Source organism: Nicotiana sylvestris, chromosome 6 (genome assembly GCF_000393655.2).
Source record: "Nicotiana sylvestris chromosome 6, ASM39365v2, whole genome shotgun sequence".
NCBI classification, from domain to species: Eukaryota; Viridiplantae; Streptophyta; class Magnoliopsida; order Solanales; family Solanaceae; genus Nicotiana; species Nicotiana sylvestris.
Window position 1 is genome coordinate 181978885 of NC_091062.1, and position 16238 is coordinate 181995122.

A 16238-nucleotide genomic window follows, 5' to 3' on the forward strand; every position below is an offset into this window, starting at 1 on the left:
TCGCATAGTGAATTTGGGAGTTTTGGAATTTTTGCTCTTCGCGATCACGAGGCTTGGGTCGCGATCGCGATGAAGGAAGTTCAGAGCTGGGCAGAAAGTTTATAAAACATTTCATCCGTGATTTTGAGCCATTATTCCTCCATAGCTGAGTATTTTGAGAGCTCTTTGAGGGAAATTGAAGAGGGATTCATAGAGAATTGATTGGAGGTAAGATTTTTGAACCTAAAACGTGATTCTATTGTGAAATTTATTTAGAAATTCATGGAATTAGGCTAAAAACGGAAGAACTAGGGCATGAGATTTTGAAACTTTTAAATTGGGATTTGAAGGACCATTTGAGGTCGGATTTGAGAACTTTTAATATGTATGAACTCGTGGAAGGATAAGGAACCCGTTGATGTAAAAATTTCTGAGTTTCAAGAAGTGGGCCTGGGGCTCGGGTTTTGGGAATTTCGGGATTTGTGCTCGTTATTGATTGTTTTCACTTGGGCTTTGTTCCCTTAGCATATTGTGATGTATTCGTTCTGATTTGGATAGATTCGACGCGCCTGGAGGCTGATTTGAGGCGCAAAGGCGTCTCGAGCTAGAGATTTCGCCGGTTCGAGGTGAGTAATGATTGTGAATGATATCCTGAGGGTTTGAAACCTCGGATTGTGCATCGTAGTGCTATATTGAGGTGAGACACACGCTGGATGATGGGCGTGGGGTTGTGCACTATTGGGGATTGTGACTTGGTCCATTTCGATTGATGATTTTACCGCGTATTTGACTAAAACCTATTTGCGATCATTATGTTTTAGGCTGATTGCCATATTTGGGCTTCGTGCCAGCTATTTAATCACTTCGGAGACTGTTGTTGATATTTCCTCACTGTTTTGATTTTATACTTGAACTCAGTCATGTATTTTTCACTGTTTTCAAAACTCAGCCAAGTTTATTTCGCTTTAACACTTGAAAAGATATTTCCAATAATATTTTTGGGTTGAGCATCATGTTTTACTGCTGCCCGAGGGGATTATGTGATTTTTGACTGAGTAAGGCCGAGGGCCTGTATTGTGAGGATACTTTTGGATCGGGTTGCACGCCGTAGCGGTGTGATACTGCTTTGATTATGAGGTCGAGGGCCCGAGATATGTACGCCACGAGGTGGCTTGTGATTTATATGAGGCCGCAGGCCTAGATTTGATGCCATGAGATGGCTTGATATTGCGCTTGGGCCGTCAGGGGCCCCTTCCGGAGTCCGCACACCCCCAGTGAGCACCGTCAATGAGATATATGGATCGGGCTGCATGCCGCAGCGATATATGGATCGGGCTGCACGTCGCAGCGGTGTTGGTACTGTTCTATGTGTTTACTTTATTTCATTTGTCTGCCATTATCTGTTGTTTGGGCTACTTCATGTGATATCTATCTGATTTCCTGGCATTATCTGTTAATTGAGTGTTGTGCCCGAGGGGCAGATTTCCGTGCTTATCTGCACTATTTGTTTTGCACTCATTTGCATAACCGTTGAAAAAGCCATTTTTAAAAGAGGTTTAAATTGAACTAAGATGTTTTTCAAAGGATTTCATAGTTTCACTGCTTTTACTCAACGGGTTTTAGACTACTCTATACAGCATTATGATGGTTTGTTTTACGTGATTTCTTACTGCTCAGTTATTATTTACCTTTATTACCGCGTTTCTTCTTTTTGTTTATCAGTCCTATTTTATATGTTTCAGGCCTTGTAGTTGTATTTATACTCTAATAGATGCTCGTGACTTGTAACACCCCGGTTTGGGCTGTGTTTGGGTTGTATTCCGTACTTAATAAAGAAAACTTTTGTTTAGACTATGGTTATTTAATTAGGCTAAAACTGTTTATTAATATTAAATATTCTGAAAAGGCAAAATGGGTTGGTTGGATGGCCTTGTCTTCACGAGAGGCGCCATCACGACCGGATCGGGGTCTAGGTCGTGACAAGTTGGTATCAGAGCCTAGATTACATAGGTCTCACGAGCCTTGAGCAGGTTTAGTAGAGTCTTGAGGATCGGTACGAAGACGTTTGTATTTATCCTCGAGAGGCTGCAGAACCTTTAGGAAAAACTTCACATTCTTGAATTTTTATCGTGTGTCCTTGATCCAGCTGGAAAAGTAACTCTTGAAATTCCTTCCACGCGTTCGCATGCACGCATGAGCGCTTAGTATCAGATGTGCCTTGATGGCTTATGATTCCCTGATCGAGGGGCGAGATGTAATCTCTGTGAGTTTGATATTGGGCCAGTCTGGAGAACTTGAGGCCGAATCTTTGCCTATGGCTTGAGCACGGAGGTGCTGATTGTGTGAACAAGTGTGTTGCACTTATATGTTCAGTATTGTCCCTATTAGTGGAAGTGACAGCTGGATAACTGTGTGGTGGGTATGTTAGTACTACGAGATGTATCTATACGACGTGGAAGTAACGAGGAAGGCCGACTGGAGGATAGAAGAACTATTAGGAGCTTGAATTCCATCTTGATTTGAAGTATAGCCCTGAGTTATGGGCGCGTGAAGGATCTTTTCATGTTTTCCAGTTGAGAGTGAAGTAAATTTTATATTGCGGTACGAGTTCAGACTCAAGAAGACTAAGCGACTGTGTAATGTGTATGACGGTGGAAGGTATACAGAAATGTTAGATTGAGGCGAAACAGGTGGGTTATCTCCTGCGGAGTGTTCTGAATTGGTGTGATCCGTATGTGTATGTTAGAAGATCTCATGTGTAAGTAAAAAGTACGTGTTGAAATTTGAAATTTTGGGTCGCTTAAGAGAGTGGGCTAAACTGTTGCGGGGATGAATGTGAGATTTGTAGAAGATTTAAAGTACTAGATGATCTGTGTTTTCACAAGCTTACAAAAGGATTTGAGCTTAATCTCACTATGGTATTATGGCATCAATAGAGTATAAGTGTTATGAGTTATCGAGTGTATTTTGATCTATGGCTCCGAGCCAAGTGGGGGGAGTCTGTTGTGAGTAGTTGGTTGCATGGTTAGGCGCTATATTGGTTCCAGTTTGAGGCATGCGGGCGAATCAGTTATGGCTTGCGAAAATTGAGACTGAGGATGACTCGAGTAGAGAAAATTTTTTGACAAAGGTTATATTATGCTTCATAGAGTAAGAAAAATCACGGGATGTCTTAAGTTGTTGTTGGTAAATAATGCTAGGTGCATAGAGCAGGAACTTGCTTGGAAGTGTTGGGATGAGGATTTCATTCTGCGGTGTCAAAGTGCTAATGAGGCACGGGTGGTTCTGTCCGTTTGATTAGGCTAATTACAGTTTAAAGAGAGTGAGTGACTCTCGAGAATGGTTCTAATGTGTTCGAGGTTCTACATGTAACAATTGGGTATCTTAAAGTTGTATATAGGGTTAGAAACTGTGTTTTCATTGGGAGAGGTCAAGACTTGTGATATTTCTATATTGATTATAGGATTCTATGTATCAGTATCAGGAAAGCAAAGGTAACGGATTTAGATTTGCAGGAAGTTCCTCAGAGTAAAGTGTTCTGGAATATGGTGTTTCTGGGAGTAATTGAGTGAGTATTCAACGGCTTATACGTCTTAGACAGTGTAGTCTTGTGCTTGGGTATCGTGTGGTGAGCCTGGGTTGAGGAATTGTGATGCTACAGCAAGAGAGAATATCAAGTTGAAAATGAATCAGAAGAAAATTTAGATAGATGGAATAGTTTGATAGTAGATCGAATCGGTATGGTAAGGATATGATTAATTCCTTGTGTGTGTTCGAGGTAATGAGTTCTTTCAGGTATTTTGTGGCGATACTCTTAGGTTTTGATGGCTTGCTTAGCTTGATCGAGTTAGAAGGATTCAGTCCTGACGTGTCTGATTTGTGCAAACGGAACTCGGAGAGTTCTTGATGGTTTTTACCACGGTTTGGAGATGTAATTTTCTATGGGCATACGGAGCATGTGATGTATAGTGATTTTTCTTCTAGATTGGGATCAATGGAAAGTTCTTGACCAATTGAGTATGTAGATCTTTGTGGGTCGGAAGGAAGATAAAGTTCTCTAGTTATCCTGAGATGGTATGGTATATGCGGTAGGTTGTGGAGGATTGACAATTGCATGTGGAAGGTTACGATTCAGTTCTGAATAGAAAGCCATGAATTCTTAGGTAGCACGAGCAGTTTTAGATGATTAAGGAAGTAGTAGTGCTAATTGGGGTGATTTGACGAGGGTATATATTTTAGAAAAGACAATGTGATTAAGTTGATGGTACTTCGGTAGTATTGCGACACTTTCTTGTTAGATCGACTAGTGATATTCGAGTTTGTTTGGTGGCACAGGGAAATTTTTGAGTATCTATCGTGGAATGATTGGGTATTTGAGGTGTAACATGTATTCGGATGGCGAAATTGGGATTGGATATGGTGATTCATGGGTAGTGTGGATTTAGAGACGGAAGTACTCATATTCAGGCTATGTTGTGGTTGTGGATCGTGTGTATTGGCACTGTTTAGCGACTATCGGGATTCGGAGGCTCGAGTGGATCTTTCTTTGTTGGTATGTTAGATGTTGGAGTTCAGACTGGTTGTCTCAGTGTTGGGTTATTCTAGACTATTACGCTATGGGATATGCCGGAAATGCCACGGGTTGAGTGGCGAGGTGCGGCGGATTATGTTCTAGTAGAATGGTTTATATTTCAAAGACCCAGCGAACGGCTGGGAAGGATTGCCTTTCTTAATTGAGCCTTCGTGATGGATGTCAGTGTAGAGGATTCTACCATTGATTCAGTTCCGGTGTTAAGGGACTCTCTGGATGTGTTTCTTGTGGCCGGGCATGTCACCGGGCAGGGTTGTTGATTTCGGTATTGATTTGGTGTGGGGCACCGTATTGTATGGCTCCGGCAGGAGTTATAGTAGTGGAAGTAGCAGCTTCAGGCTTCCTTGATAAGGAGTTCGTTGGCAGGCCAATGTGGATGTATGTTCTAGCTGAGTCAGCTTAGTTGGCCCCAAACGGTATTATTGAGGGACAAGTTGATTCGACCATTATTGAGCTTACTAGTGACCTGGGAGATCTATGAGTTGCCTTTCTGTGTTGCGAGATGTTATGATTTGTTGGTTATGGGCACATATGGTGCGGTTCTATTGGGGTTCATAGTGGAAGTCGAGCGGGAAAAGTAATTGGGTGTTGCTTAGTGGATGGCGTATTGGTTACGTCCTATCGGGTCTGCGTGGTATATGTTCCTTGTTTCACCGTAGGTGTAGTGATTTGCTTTGGTTCCATGCGTCAGATTGTGCGTGGTTGTCAATTTCGAGCATAGTGACTTGAGATGTTTCATGTGGAACAGTGTTTGGATAGGATCGCGCATTTTGCAGCAAAGCTATGGGGAGATATGACCTTGCGGGTTAGATTCAGGTGTTCTATTTCTATGATGTGAGACGGGTCCTCAGTCTTGTTGTTGTGGTGGTACGGGTGAGCTTGAGGTACAACTCTTTCATTGACTCATTTTCATGAGTTGAGTATGTTAGGACCATTGCTTATTGGTGTGCGTATTATGCCAGTTGTGGCTTAGGCCTCTATTGATGCGTCATGTCACCAGAGCGGTGTGTTGGATTAGAGGAGATCGTTGGGATCATTAATGAATACGAACGGATTCAATTTCAACATGTTGGAAGGATAAGATCGAGGTTTGGCTCGAAAATTCGCTATGGTATTTGTTAGGGGAGAAGTAACTTCATGAATGGTTGACCTGAGAAATGGTCGTGGTTTAGTGCGTATTTCATTTATCGTTGGCAGTATATGAAAGTGTTGGAATGAGACTTTAGTTGATAAGAGGTTTTCTACCAGTATTCGGTTGTTGTGGGCAGCTGTTGTGAATATAAGTTATTGCTACGAGTGTTTGAGTTATGTGGTATATCATGATATTGCTCCCGAGGTTGCAGGCGTGGGTTATTTCAGCTGGTTCGGGTCTACTCAGAGTATAGGTGTGAGGTTTTGATCGTATTGATGGTTTCGGAAGTGGAAATGTGATCTATGGCTTATGGGCCAGGCTGGATTGTGTAATTTCAGTTGCAATGTGCTATCGGACCTATATGAGATAGGGTGACGTGGGATCACACCTAGGTATATTCATGGTAAAGTTATTCAGCTACGGGTTGACTTTTAGAACAACTCTGGGTACGTTTGAGGACGAACGTGTGTTTAAGTGGGGGAGGATGTAACGATCTGACTAGTCATTTTGAGCTTTTGCACTTTGATCGCCAGTTCTTGGGCATGACTTTCCCCGTATGATGTATTATGACTGATGTAAATCGTTGATTTTGGTTTTCACGGAAATCGGTATGAATTTGAAAGAACAATCTCAATTGAAAGCTTTGAATTTGAAAGCTTTGACCAAGAGTTGACTTATTTGTATATGAGCTCGGATCGGAATTTCTATGATTTGGTTAGCTTTGTTGGGTGATTTATGACTTAGAAGCGTGATCGGAATTGGTTTTGGAGGTCCGGTGTAGAATTAGGCTTGAATTGGCGAAGTTAGTATTTTGGCGAATTCCGGTTGATAGGTGAGATTTCGATCCGAGGGTCGGAATGGAATTCTGAGAGTTTCTGTAGCTTCGTTATGTCATTTGTGATGTGTGTGCAAAATTTCAGGTCATTCGGACGTGGTTTGGTTAGGTTATTGATCGAAAGCGTATTTTGGAAGTTTTTAGAAAACTTAGGCTTGAATTCGAGGTGAATTGATGGATTTGGTGTTGTTTGAGGTGTTTTGATGATTGGAACAAGTTTGAATGAGGTTTTAGCATGTGTTGGTACTTTTGGTTGGGGTCCCGAGGGCCTCGGGTGAGTTTCGGGTGGTCAATCGGACCTTTTTCTATGTTGAGAAGTTGCAGAAATTTCAACAGCTATTGCAGATGATTTTAGCCTTCACGATCGTGTGAGGTCCATCGCTATCGCGTAGAAGGAATGTGGGTTGGCTTGAGTTCGGCCTTCGCGTTCGCGTTTGAGGTCTCGCGTTCACGGAGGGCCTTGACCTTGTGCTTCGCATTCGCATGCAATGGTTCGCGTTCGCGTATAAGTCTTTGGGGGTCCAGTGGATTTGTTCTTCGCGTTCGCATCATCTGGTTCACGTTCTCGTAGGTCTGGAAAGTAAGGCATCGCGTTCGCATAGTGCATTTGGGAGTCTTGGAATTTTTGCTCTTCGCGATCACGAGGCTTGGGCCGCGATCGCGATGAAGGAAGTTCAGAGTTGGGCAAAAAGTTTATAAAACATTTCATCCGCTATTTTAAGCCATTATTCCTCCATTGCTGAGTATTTTGAGAGCTCTTTGAGGGAAATTGAAGAGGGATTCATGGATAATTGATTGGAGGTAAGATTTTTGAACTTAAAACGTGATTCTATTGTGAAATTTACTTAGAAATTCATGGAATTAGGCTAAAAATGGAAGAACTAGGGGTTGAGATTTTGAAACTTTTAAATTGGGATTTGAAGGACCATTTGAAGTCGGATTTGAGAACTTTTATTATGTATGAACTCGTGGAAGGATAAGGAACCCGTTGATGTAAAAATTTCTGAGTTTCGAGAAGTGGGCCCGGGGCTTGGGTTTTGGTAATTTCGGGATTTGTGCCCGTTATTGATTGGTGTCGCTTGGGTTTTGTTCCCTTAGCATATTGTGATTGTATTTGTTCTGATTTTGGATAGATTCGACGTGCGTGGAGGCTGATTTGAGGGGCAAAGGCGTCGCGAGCTAGAGATTTCGCCAGTTCGAGGTGAGTAATTTTGTATATGATATCCTGAGGATTTGAAACCCCGGATTGCACATCGTAGTGCTATATTGAGGTGAGACACACGCTGGATGACGGGCGTGGGGTCGTGCACTATTGGGGATTGTGACTTGGTCCGTCCCGATTGATGATTTTACCGCGTATTTGACTGAAACTTATTTGCGATCATTATGTTTTGGGCTGATTGCCATATTTGGGCTTTGTGCCAACTATTGGATTCCTTTGGGGACTATTGTTGATATTTCCTCACTATTTTGATTTTATACTTGAACTCAGTCATGTATTTTTCACTGTTTTCAAAACTCGGCCAAGTTTATTTCGCTTTAACAATTGAAATGATATTTCCAATAATATTTTTGGGCTGAGTATCATGTTTTACTGCTGTCCGAGGGGCTTATGTAATTTTTGCCTGAGTAAGGCTGAGTGCATGTATTGTGAGGATACTTTTGGATCGGGCTGCACGCCGCAACAGTGAGATACTGATTTGATTATGAGGCGGATGGCCTGAGATATGTATGTCACGAGGTGGCTTATGATGTATATGAGGCCGCGGGCCTAGATTTGATGCCACGAGATGGCTTGATATTGCGCTTGGGCCGTAAGGGGCCCCTCCCGGAGTCTGCACACCCCCAGTGAGCGCCGTCGACGAGATATATGAATCGGGCTGCACGCCGCAGCGGTGCTGGTACTGTTCTATGTGTTTACTTTATTTTATTTGTCTGCCATTATCTGTTGTTTGGGCTACTTCATGTGATATATATCTGATTGCCTGGCATTATCTGTTAATTGAGTGTTGTGCCCGAGGGGCGGATTTCCGTGCTTATCTACACTGTTTGTTTTGCACTCATTTGCGTAACCGTTGAAAAAGTCATTTTTAAAAGAGGTTTAAACTGAACTAAGATGTTTTCCAAGGATTTCACAGTTTCACTGCTTTTACTCAACGGGTTTTAGACTGCTTTATACAACATGATGGTTTGTTTTACGTGATTTCTTACTGCTCAGTTATTATTTATCTTTATTACTCACTGAGTTGGAGTACTCACTTTACTCCCTGCACCTTGTGTGCAGATACAGGTATTTGTTCACCCGGTAGCGGGTTTTGAGCTGGTCGGAGGCTAAGTTATCGGAGTTTAGTGAGGTGACTGCCAGCGTTCGCAGCACCACATTTCTTCTTTTGTTTATCAGTCCTATTTTATATGTTTCAGGCCTTGCAGTTGTATTTATACTCTAATAGATGCTCGTGACTTGTGATACCCCGGTTTGGGCTGTGTTTGGGTTGTATTCCGTACCTAATAAAGAAAATTTTTATTTAGACTGTGGTTATTTAATTATGCTAAAACTGTTTATTAATATTAACTATTCTAAAAAGTTGAAATGGGTTGGTTGGCTGGCCTTGTCTTCACGAGAGGCGCCATCACGACCGGATCGGGGTCTGGGTCGTGACAGCTTTGGAGGATACAAGACACAGAATTCATCATCTTTCCATCAATTTAATACGAGAGTTTGGATTGTAATATTGGATTGATGCTTTCTTACTCTTTAATTATAATTATGATGTTCCTCCATGATTATGGAGTAGTCAACCTTAGAGTTTGACGGATATGGTATTTTGATAAATATTCGTGAATTTTAACTCTAGTTATTTGCTTGAATTCATTTATGGAGCTTTGAATTGTTGTAACTTTATTCACCAGTTTATTTAATCGAAAGAGGGATATTTTGGTGATTATCTTTGCATTATTTTAATTAATTGATTGATTCTCTTAAGTAATCAAAAGAGCTTGTTGAATTGTTGACTAAATCAAGTTAGGAGAATATTCGAGAGACGTTTTCCTAAAGACTAATCCAATAACACATGCTTGCATATTTCACAGTGCTTATATTAGTTCACCTCGTAGAGTTAAGATTTAATCGAGAGACAAGTCTTGACTACACGTTTAAACTAATCATCGAGTGAATTCGTCAAGATCATTAGAACATTAGAGTAAATTAAACTAGAGTTAAATCCCAAATAGTTATCTTGCACCTATCCTATCATGACCCTTATTCCTCACATTGATAAGAAACCAACTCTCCTAATCTCTAATTCTTTGCAGCCAATTGTCAATTGCTTTACTTCAGTAGTTAATCATAGTTTGTAATCAATCCAAACCAAGTTTTGATCATCTTAAATAGCAACTAAACCAGAAATTACTAGAGCATTGTTTAAATCCAATCCACGTGAAGACGATAATTTAACTATACTATCTTTGGCTAGCGAGCAATAGCTTTGTGTTGTGTTTCGCGCGTGTCAACCAACAATTGTGAATTCTTTTCCATTTAAGCAAGGACCTTCGCCATTGAGTTTCCGTGCATGGAGATTTATCATCATTAGAGATCTTTGAGAGGCGACGACGTCAGTCAAACTAGTAGAGAAGAAATGATGATTGGACATAGGGTGGGTTATGGTGAGAGAGAGAGAGTGAGAATGCGTAATTAAATCCCTCTCCCCTTGCCCAGAGTTAGTAGTGTTAGTAGTGATATTGGGCTTAGCCCCATTAGTGGACCCCAGAAATTAACTTATGTTAGAGCCTTGGGGTATCAGATTTGGAATTTCAATTTGGGTATTTTTCTTACCCGATATGGATGCGTGTTTTCTCCCTTAGGCCGTGTAAGAGGTAGGAGGTGCATGTGTGGTAGGACTTGCGTATGTCCCATATTTGGTACAGGCTGTAACTTGTGCATTTGGTTTGTGTTGTGTGCTAAAGCCCAGACAGTTGTGACATGGGCCCATATGGCCTAAGCTGCATGTCTCTTTGGGGTCTAATCAGACGAGGCCCGTGTGGTGTTTGTTGGCCCTGTCTTATTTGGCCCATATTTCCCGCAGCCCTAGTGCCGCCATGTTCCAAGCCCCATTTCCGCCCTCAACCTTATCAATGTTACTCCTTTCGTTCCAATTTATGTGAACCTGTTTGATTAGGTACGAAGTTTAAGAAAAAATGAAGACTTTTGAAATTTGTGATTTTAAACAAGTCAAAAATGGCCCTAGAGTGTTTGTGTGGTTATAAAAGTTTCTCATTAAGGGTAGAATTGAAAGTTTAAGCTAAATTATTTCCAAAACTAGAAAGGGATCATTCTTTTTGGAACTGACCAAAAAGAAAATAGGTTCACATAATCTAGAATGGAGGGAGTACTAAGGATGGATAACTTACCTGAATCCAGTGGCCACTTTCCGCTCCCCGGTCTGTTCTCTGTTGCCTATGATCATCCCTGGTTTTTGAATCCCTCCATTCTCTCTTGTCGTTTTGTTTTCCGTGGAAACTCTACCACTTTTCAGTCGTCATCCTCATTGGCACTATGTCCTGCCGTCGACGTCTCTGTTGTGTCATTTGCCCTTATCTATCGTTGATTTGGGCATTTCTTGAGTAGATAGCCCAGTCGCCCACACCCTTTGCACGGGATTCCCTCCCCCTCATACGTAATTGGTTGCTTATATTCACCAATTAGTACTGTCATTTTGAGGGGTACCTCAATTGGTACTTGGATGCAGATCTGTGCATAACTGCCCCTTAAGGTGGCAGAGGTGCACGTATCGATTTTCAGCAGCCTACCAACCCTTCTCCCCATCCTTTTTAGAATCTCTCTATCGTAGAACTCCGTGGGTAATTAGGCAGCTAGATCCAGATGGTTGTGGCGTGTATTTTTTATTCCGCCAATACAAAGTTTGGTTCCCAATTTCTGACGGAATGGAAGTGTCCCATGATGAACCATGGGCCTCCATGTAGTGCAAGCATCATGTTCTCTTCTTTTTCAAATTTCAATACAAAGAAATCCCAACCTAGATCAATTAGTGTTAGATGCTCGCTGGGATTACATAAGTGTTGCAATTTTAACTTCAATAGATGGTGGGGTACCTTTTTCCCAAAGATCTTGACGATTAATGAGAAATGTCATGGGGTGGTTGAGTCTATTTTTTTGTTCTTGGCTGAGGATGATGGGCCAGTGGTGTCATCAGTGGTTGATTTGAACGATGTCTCTGGTTGGTGGTACTGGGTGTTGTATATGATTAACTTTGTTAAGTTCTTTTCCGCTAGTATTTCCTTGAAGGTGTTAACTTTTTCTTTTTGAGTTTATTCCACTTCAATCGGTGTTGAATTTGTGTCCGGTGGGTCGGGGGATTTTAGTGCCTGTGGTGATCGTTGGTCCAGTGCTAGGATTGATGATGGGGCCATTTGGGGGAGGGGATAATTGTAGAGAGAGAAGCTCCCCGATCTCAATGCGGTTCATGTCTTTATTATTGTCACAACAGGACTTATTCTTTGAATTTACCCTTAAAAGAAGCATCAATTGAAAAAAAAATGTTCTCATTTGTTTTTTTATCAGTTTTTTATTTTTCAAATTTGTGTGAAAAAAATTGTATTCCTAGCCGGCTCATTTTTGTTTTTTTTGGTTGGAGAAAACATACAACAAACTAAGACATATATCACAATTCAAGTTGAGGTTGCAAATTCAATCAATTAAATTTCTTTATCCTTATTTAGCAAAGAAAGCTCGTTATTACATTTTACTAAAGATATTTTTGTTGTGTGTGATAAAAATCTAAAACACTGGAGTGTTTATATTTAAATTTACAAATTTGGTCCCATTTCCCAAACAATACCCAAAATTGTTCAATCTTCTCTATCCAAAAGCAAAAAAATGGGTGGTCGTTAAAACAACTATTGTTTCACTGCGATACCCGCCCGCATTTTCCCGCCATCACTTGTTCACGTCTCCAAATGGCCTTCACATTGCTCTCAATCTCGAGCTGTTACTGTCTTCGCCTTTCACAATTTGTTGTTAATGGCCATAGACCAATTACACGTCAACATACTTTCAGTATTAGTCAAATTGTCATACACCCTAACATTAATCAATGTCGTCCATTTTCTAGAGGAGCAAGATTCATCTTGCTTTCAAATGCCCAAAGCAGTGGAGAATACGGCGGCTCTGAGCAGTTAATTGAAGATCTTAGGGTTCCCCAACAATGGCTTGAACCCTCCAAAGCCCTCCAGGTAATTCACACATGTCTTTTCCCAATTACTCTGTTAAGTTTTGTGATATCAGAAAAATAATTAGCTTAATTGGTACTCCTAGAAGGGATTTGATGATCGCAGACCTGAGGTTTGCCTGTACTTTGTCCTTGCAGTTACAAACTAAGAGAACCTTCTTTGTGAATTACCTATTAAGAAATCAGTTAAATATCCTGGGAGTGTTGAAAGATCTTAACTTTGAGTTGTGGTGGGGTTGATCAAGCACTTCATGCATAAAGAGTGATTACTTACTTCAGTACTACCAATCTGATTTGAAGAATATTTGTCTCAATTGAAGTTCTCTTGGAATTTAAATTCCTTTGAATTGGTAATAAATTTAGAAATAACTAAAGAATATAAATGAGTAAAACTTTCTACTTAATTCTTTGTGATTGTTTTGGGGTCCTGGACATTGCTGGGATCAGTGGTAGTTACCTTATGTGACCATTGTGTTAAGAGGGTCTGGCTAGAAACGATCATATATTGGCGCATAGTTTTCTTGGTACTCCTCTACTTCGTCATCAAACTACGAATGGCATGGTATATTAGAGACCAAATAGTTAAGAGGCCAAGTGTTATACAAATAATGGTAGTCTTTTATCAAGTAAGACATTATGAAATTTGAGAACTATGACCTGACTCATCTTCCGTAAGTCATTAAGTTGTGTGTGTGTATCATCCTCTGCTGTGTCTATGCCACGTGTTTACTGAAAATTCAATCTTTTGCCTTCTTGATTGTGTTTAGCAAGTTCCTTCGGAACAATTTTTATATTCTAATTACAGTCACTACAAGTGTTCCGCAAAAGTTAAATCAATTTAGAGAGATCTCTTCAAGATATGTATTGAGAGGCTCTAAAGTGCATGGAATGGTAGTTGAGGCATTGCCATTCAGCATAATGAAACTGCTAGTATCGTATTTGTTTTACATCTGATGAAGGATAATCATTGCTGAAAAGCACGACACGATTTGCAACTCAACTATAAAAGTCTTGCACTCTGTCATGAAACAATTAGTGATCGCTTTTGATGCTCTCAGTTGCCTTTATCCATTACCCCAGGGTGAATTGTCATATTAGGATCATTTCTACATATAAGCTTTGCCAATTAGTTTGAACGTATTTCAATAGTAATAGCAATTTAATATGTGGCATCATTATCGGGTTTAAACTCCTATGTGCTTTGTAGGATAAGGTATTTGCGGGAACCTGTCTCTTCTACTTACTCCATGTTGACTATTTTCAAGTGGATATTTGCGGTACACTCTTTGAGTAGATGAGCCAAGATGAGATTTGAACAAGATATGCTTAAAATTCCTCTCAAGATTGTTTTTTGTGTGCATGTTATCTGTAGTTTTTGTCTTTAATATATATCTTTGCTGATTTTCCCCGAGACCATTTGCAAGAGGGGTAGGAATTTCCTTCCCTTCACATGCTATAAGGTGTCCTTAAATTGAGTTCCATTTTTATTCCCTTTCTAATAATGATCTAGCAAGTTTTATTTAATCGGAAAACATGTATGTTGAATGCTTTAAGATGCCATTTTAGTTAGTTTTACGCGTTGAACTTAAGTTGTGGATGTTGTCCAATACTGCATAGCTTGAGGTAGTCCATCTGAGAATGACTTGCTATCATCACGTTGTTGCATACTTCTTGCAAAATCTTGATGTTGGCTGGTTGCAATGTGATCCTTTCTAATCCCATTGAAGAAAAAGGGAAAGAATTGGTGCACTTTTCTATTGATAAAATTTTTACATTGTGCTCAGGAGCCTTTCTTCTGCGTCTGCATCTGTACGTGTTTTGAAATTCATAATTCTAAATATGAGGTCAACTTCTCTACGTCTGCTTACTTTTTTTAGCAGCCTCTACCTTATCAATTAGAAATAATGCAGAGGCTTCTGATCTGCATAAACTGCATTGAGTAAGGCTGAAGGTGTATGGTTAGCATATTGTCCCACTCTACCCCCTCTCTTTTCTCTATTGGAATACATGGCTCAAGAACTTGTGGCATTTACACAGGAATCTGAATGGTTGAGAACTGCTCTTAACAAGTGGTTGGATGATGAATATTGTCCAGAGGAAACAAATGTTGAGATTAGCAAAGTTGCTGCGAATTCATTCTACAGATCATTGTTGGAGAATAAAACTGACATAGGTGAGATACTATTAAAGATGGCTGGTGATTTGGAATCCATATCCTATCAAGAAAGCTTTCATGGAGCATTCTCATCAGCAAATGCAGCAGTGAGTCTCATAATCCAACGGCTTGAACAAAACTAATCATTTGGCCTCGATAAAAAGTTTGGAACTCTCAGCTTCCTACCAAACACCCCTTATTTGTTTTTTTGACTTGCACTTTAGAATTATCCCTTAATAGTAGTACATTAAGATTTCACCAATAAGGTTAGAAAGGCCATTTATTGAAAAGAAAAAAAAAGAAGGTTAGAAAGGCCTATGGTTTAATAACTTTAGTTTGTCAACATTTCTAGTGCTATCTAGAGTAGCTGGAGAAATACATATATGCCAGACACTTTCAATTTGTAGTTGAGTTTTAGAATGTAAGTATGAAACCATGCTCTATGTCAAGATGTGTCATCTCAAAAACAAGCTTTTAGTTTTTAGTTTTATTACTTGTTATCGGTACCTCTTTCATATTCTGCTATCTTCGATTTAGTTTTCTAATTATTTGTCTTGTTATTACTTGCTATCAGAGCTTCTTTCACCTTCTTTAGTCGAGAGTCTATCGGAAACAGTCTCTCTGCCCTTCCAGGTTAGGGGTAAGGTTGCATACATCCTGTTGCGGAAACCAAATGTATATAGTGTGAATAAGTCACAACTACTATACCAAAAATTATGACAGCCACCAAATAATAAATAAGACAATAAAGCAACAATAAAAGGAACACCGGAATTTACGAGGTTCGGCTAGTTTTGCCTACTCCTCGGACACAACCAATATTTTATTCCACTCCAAAAATACAAGTGAAATAATACTAAAGAGAGAAGATACAAATGTCTTAAGAAGATAAGAAGGCAAATGAGAGGTGTGTTTAAATCCTAAACATTAGGCCTCCTTTTATAGGGAAAAATCCCAACCAATTTGGTCTTCCACCGATGTGGGAGTTTTGGCATTCAACAAATCTCCACCTTGGCAAAATTCCACATCTTCAATTTTCTCTCAATAACAAATTTTGGTTATGTCTTCATCTTCAATCTTCAGTGTTCAACAATGTTGATCAAATCCAAACAATGTTGAAACTTGATCGCAGTCACCACCTTTGTCAGCATATCAGCAGGATTCTCTGTAGTATGAATTTTTCTTTACCGTGACTCCACCTTCTTCTATGATTTCTCGTACGAAATGATACCGAACATCAATGTGCTTCGTCCTTGCATGATAAACTTGGTTCTTCGCTAATTGAATAGCACTTTGACTAT

At 40.1% G+C, this 16238-nt stretch overlaps 1 protein-coding gene across 1 annotated transcript; it reads left to right on the forward strand.

Moving 5' to 3' along the window:
* Positions 1-12385: 12385 nt before the first annotated feature.
* LOC104219577 (uncharacterized) lies at positions 12386-15452 on the forward strand. The gene is made up of 2 exons (XM_009770276.2): positions 12386-12786; positions 14820-15452. The coding sequence occupies exons 1-2, from the start codon at positions 12511-12513 to the stop codon at positions 15078-15080; spliced, it is 537 nt and encodes a 178-aa protein (XP_009768578.1). The 5' UTR covers positions 12386-12510; the 3' UTR covers positions 15081-15452.
* The last annotated feature ends 786 nt before the right edge of the window (positions 15453-16238 follow it).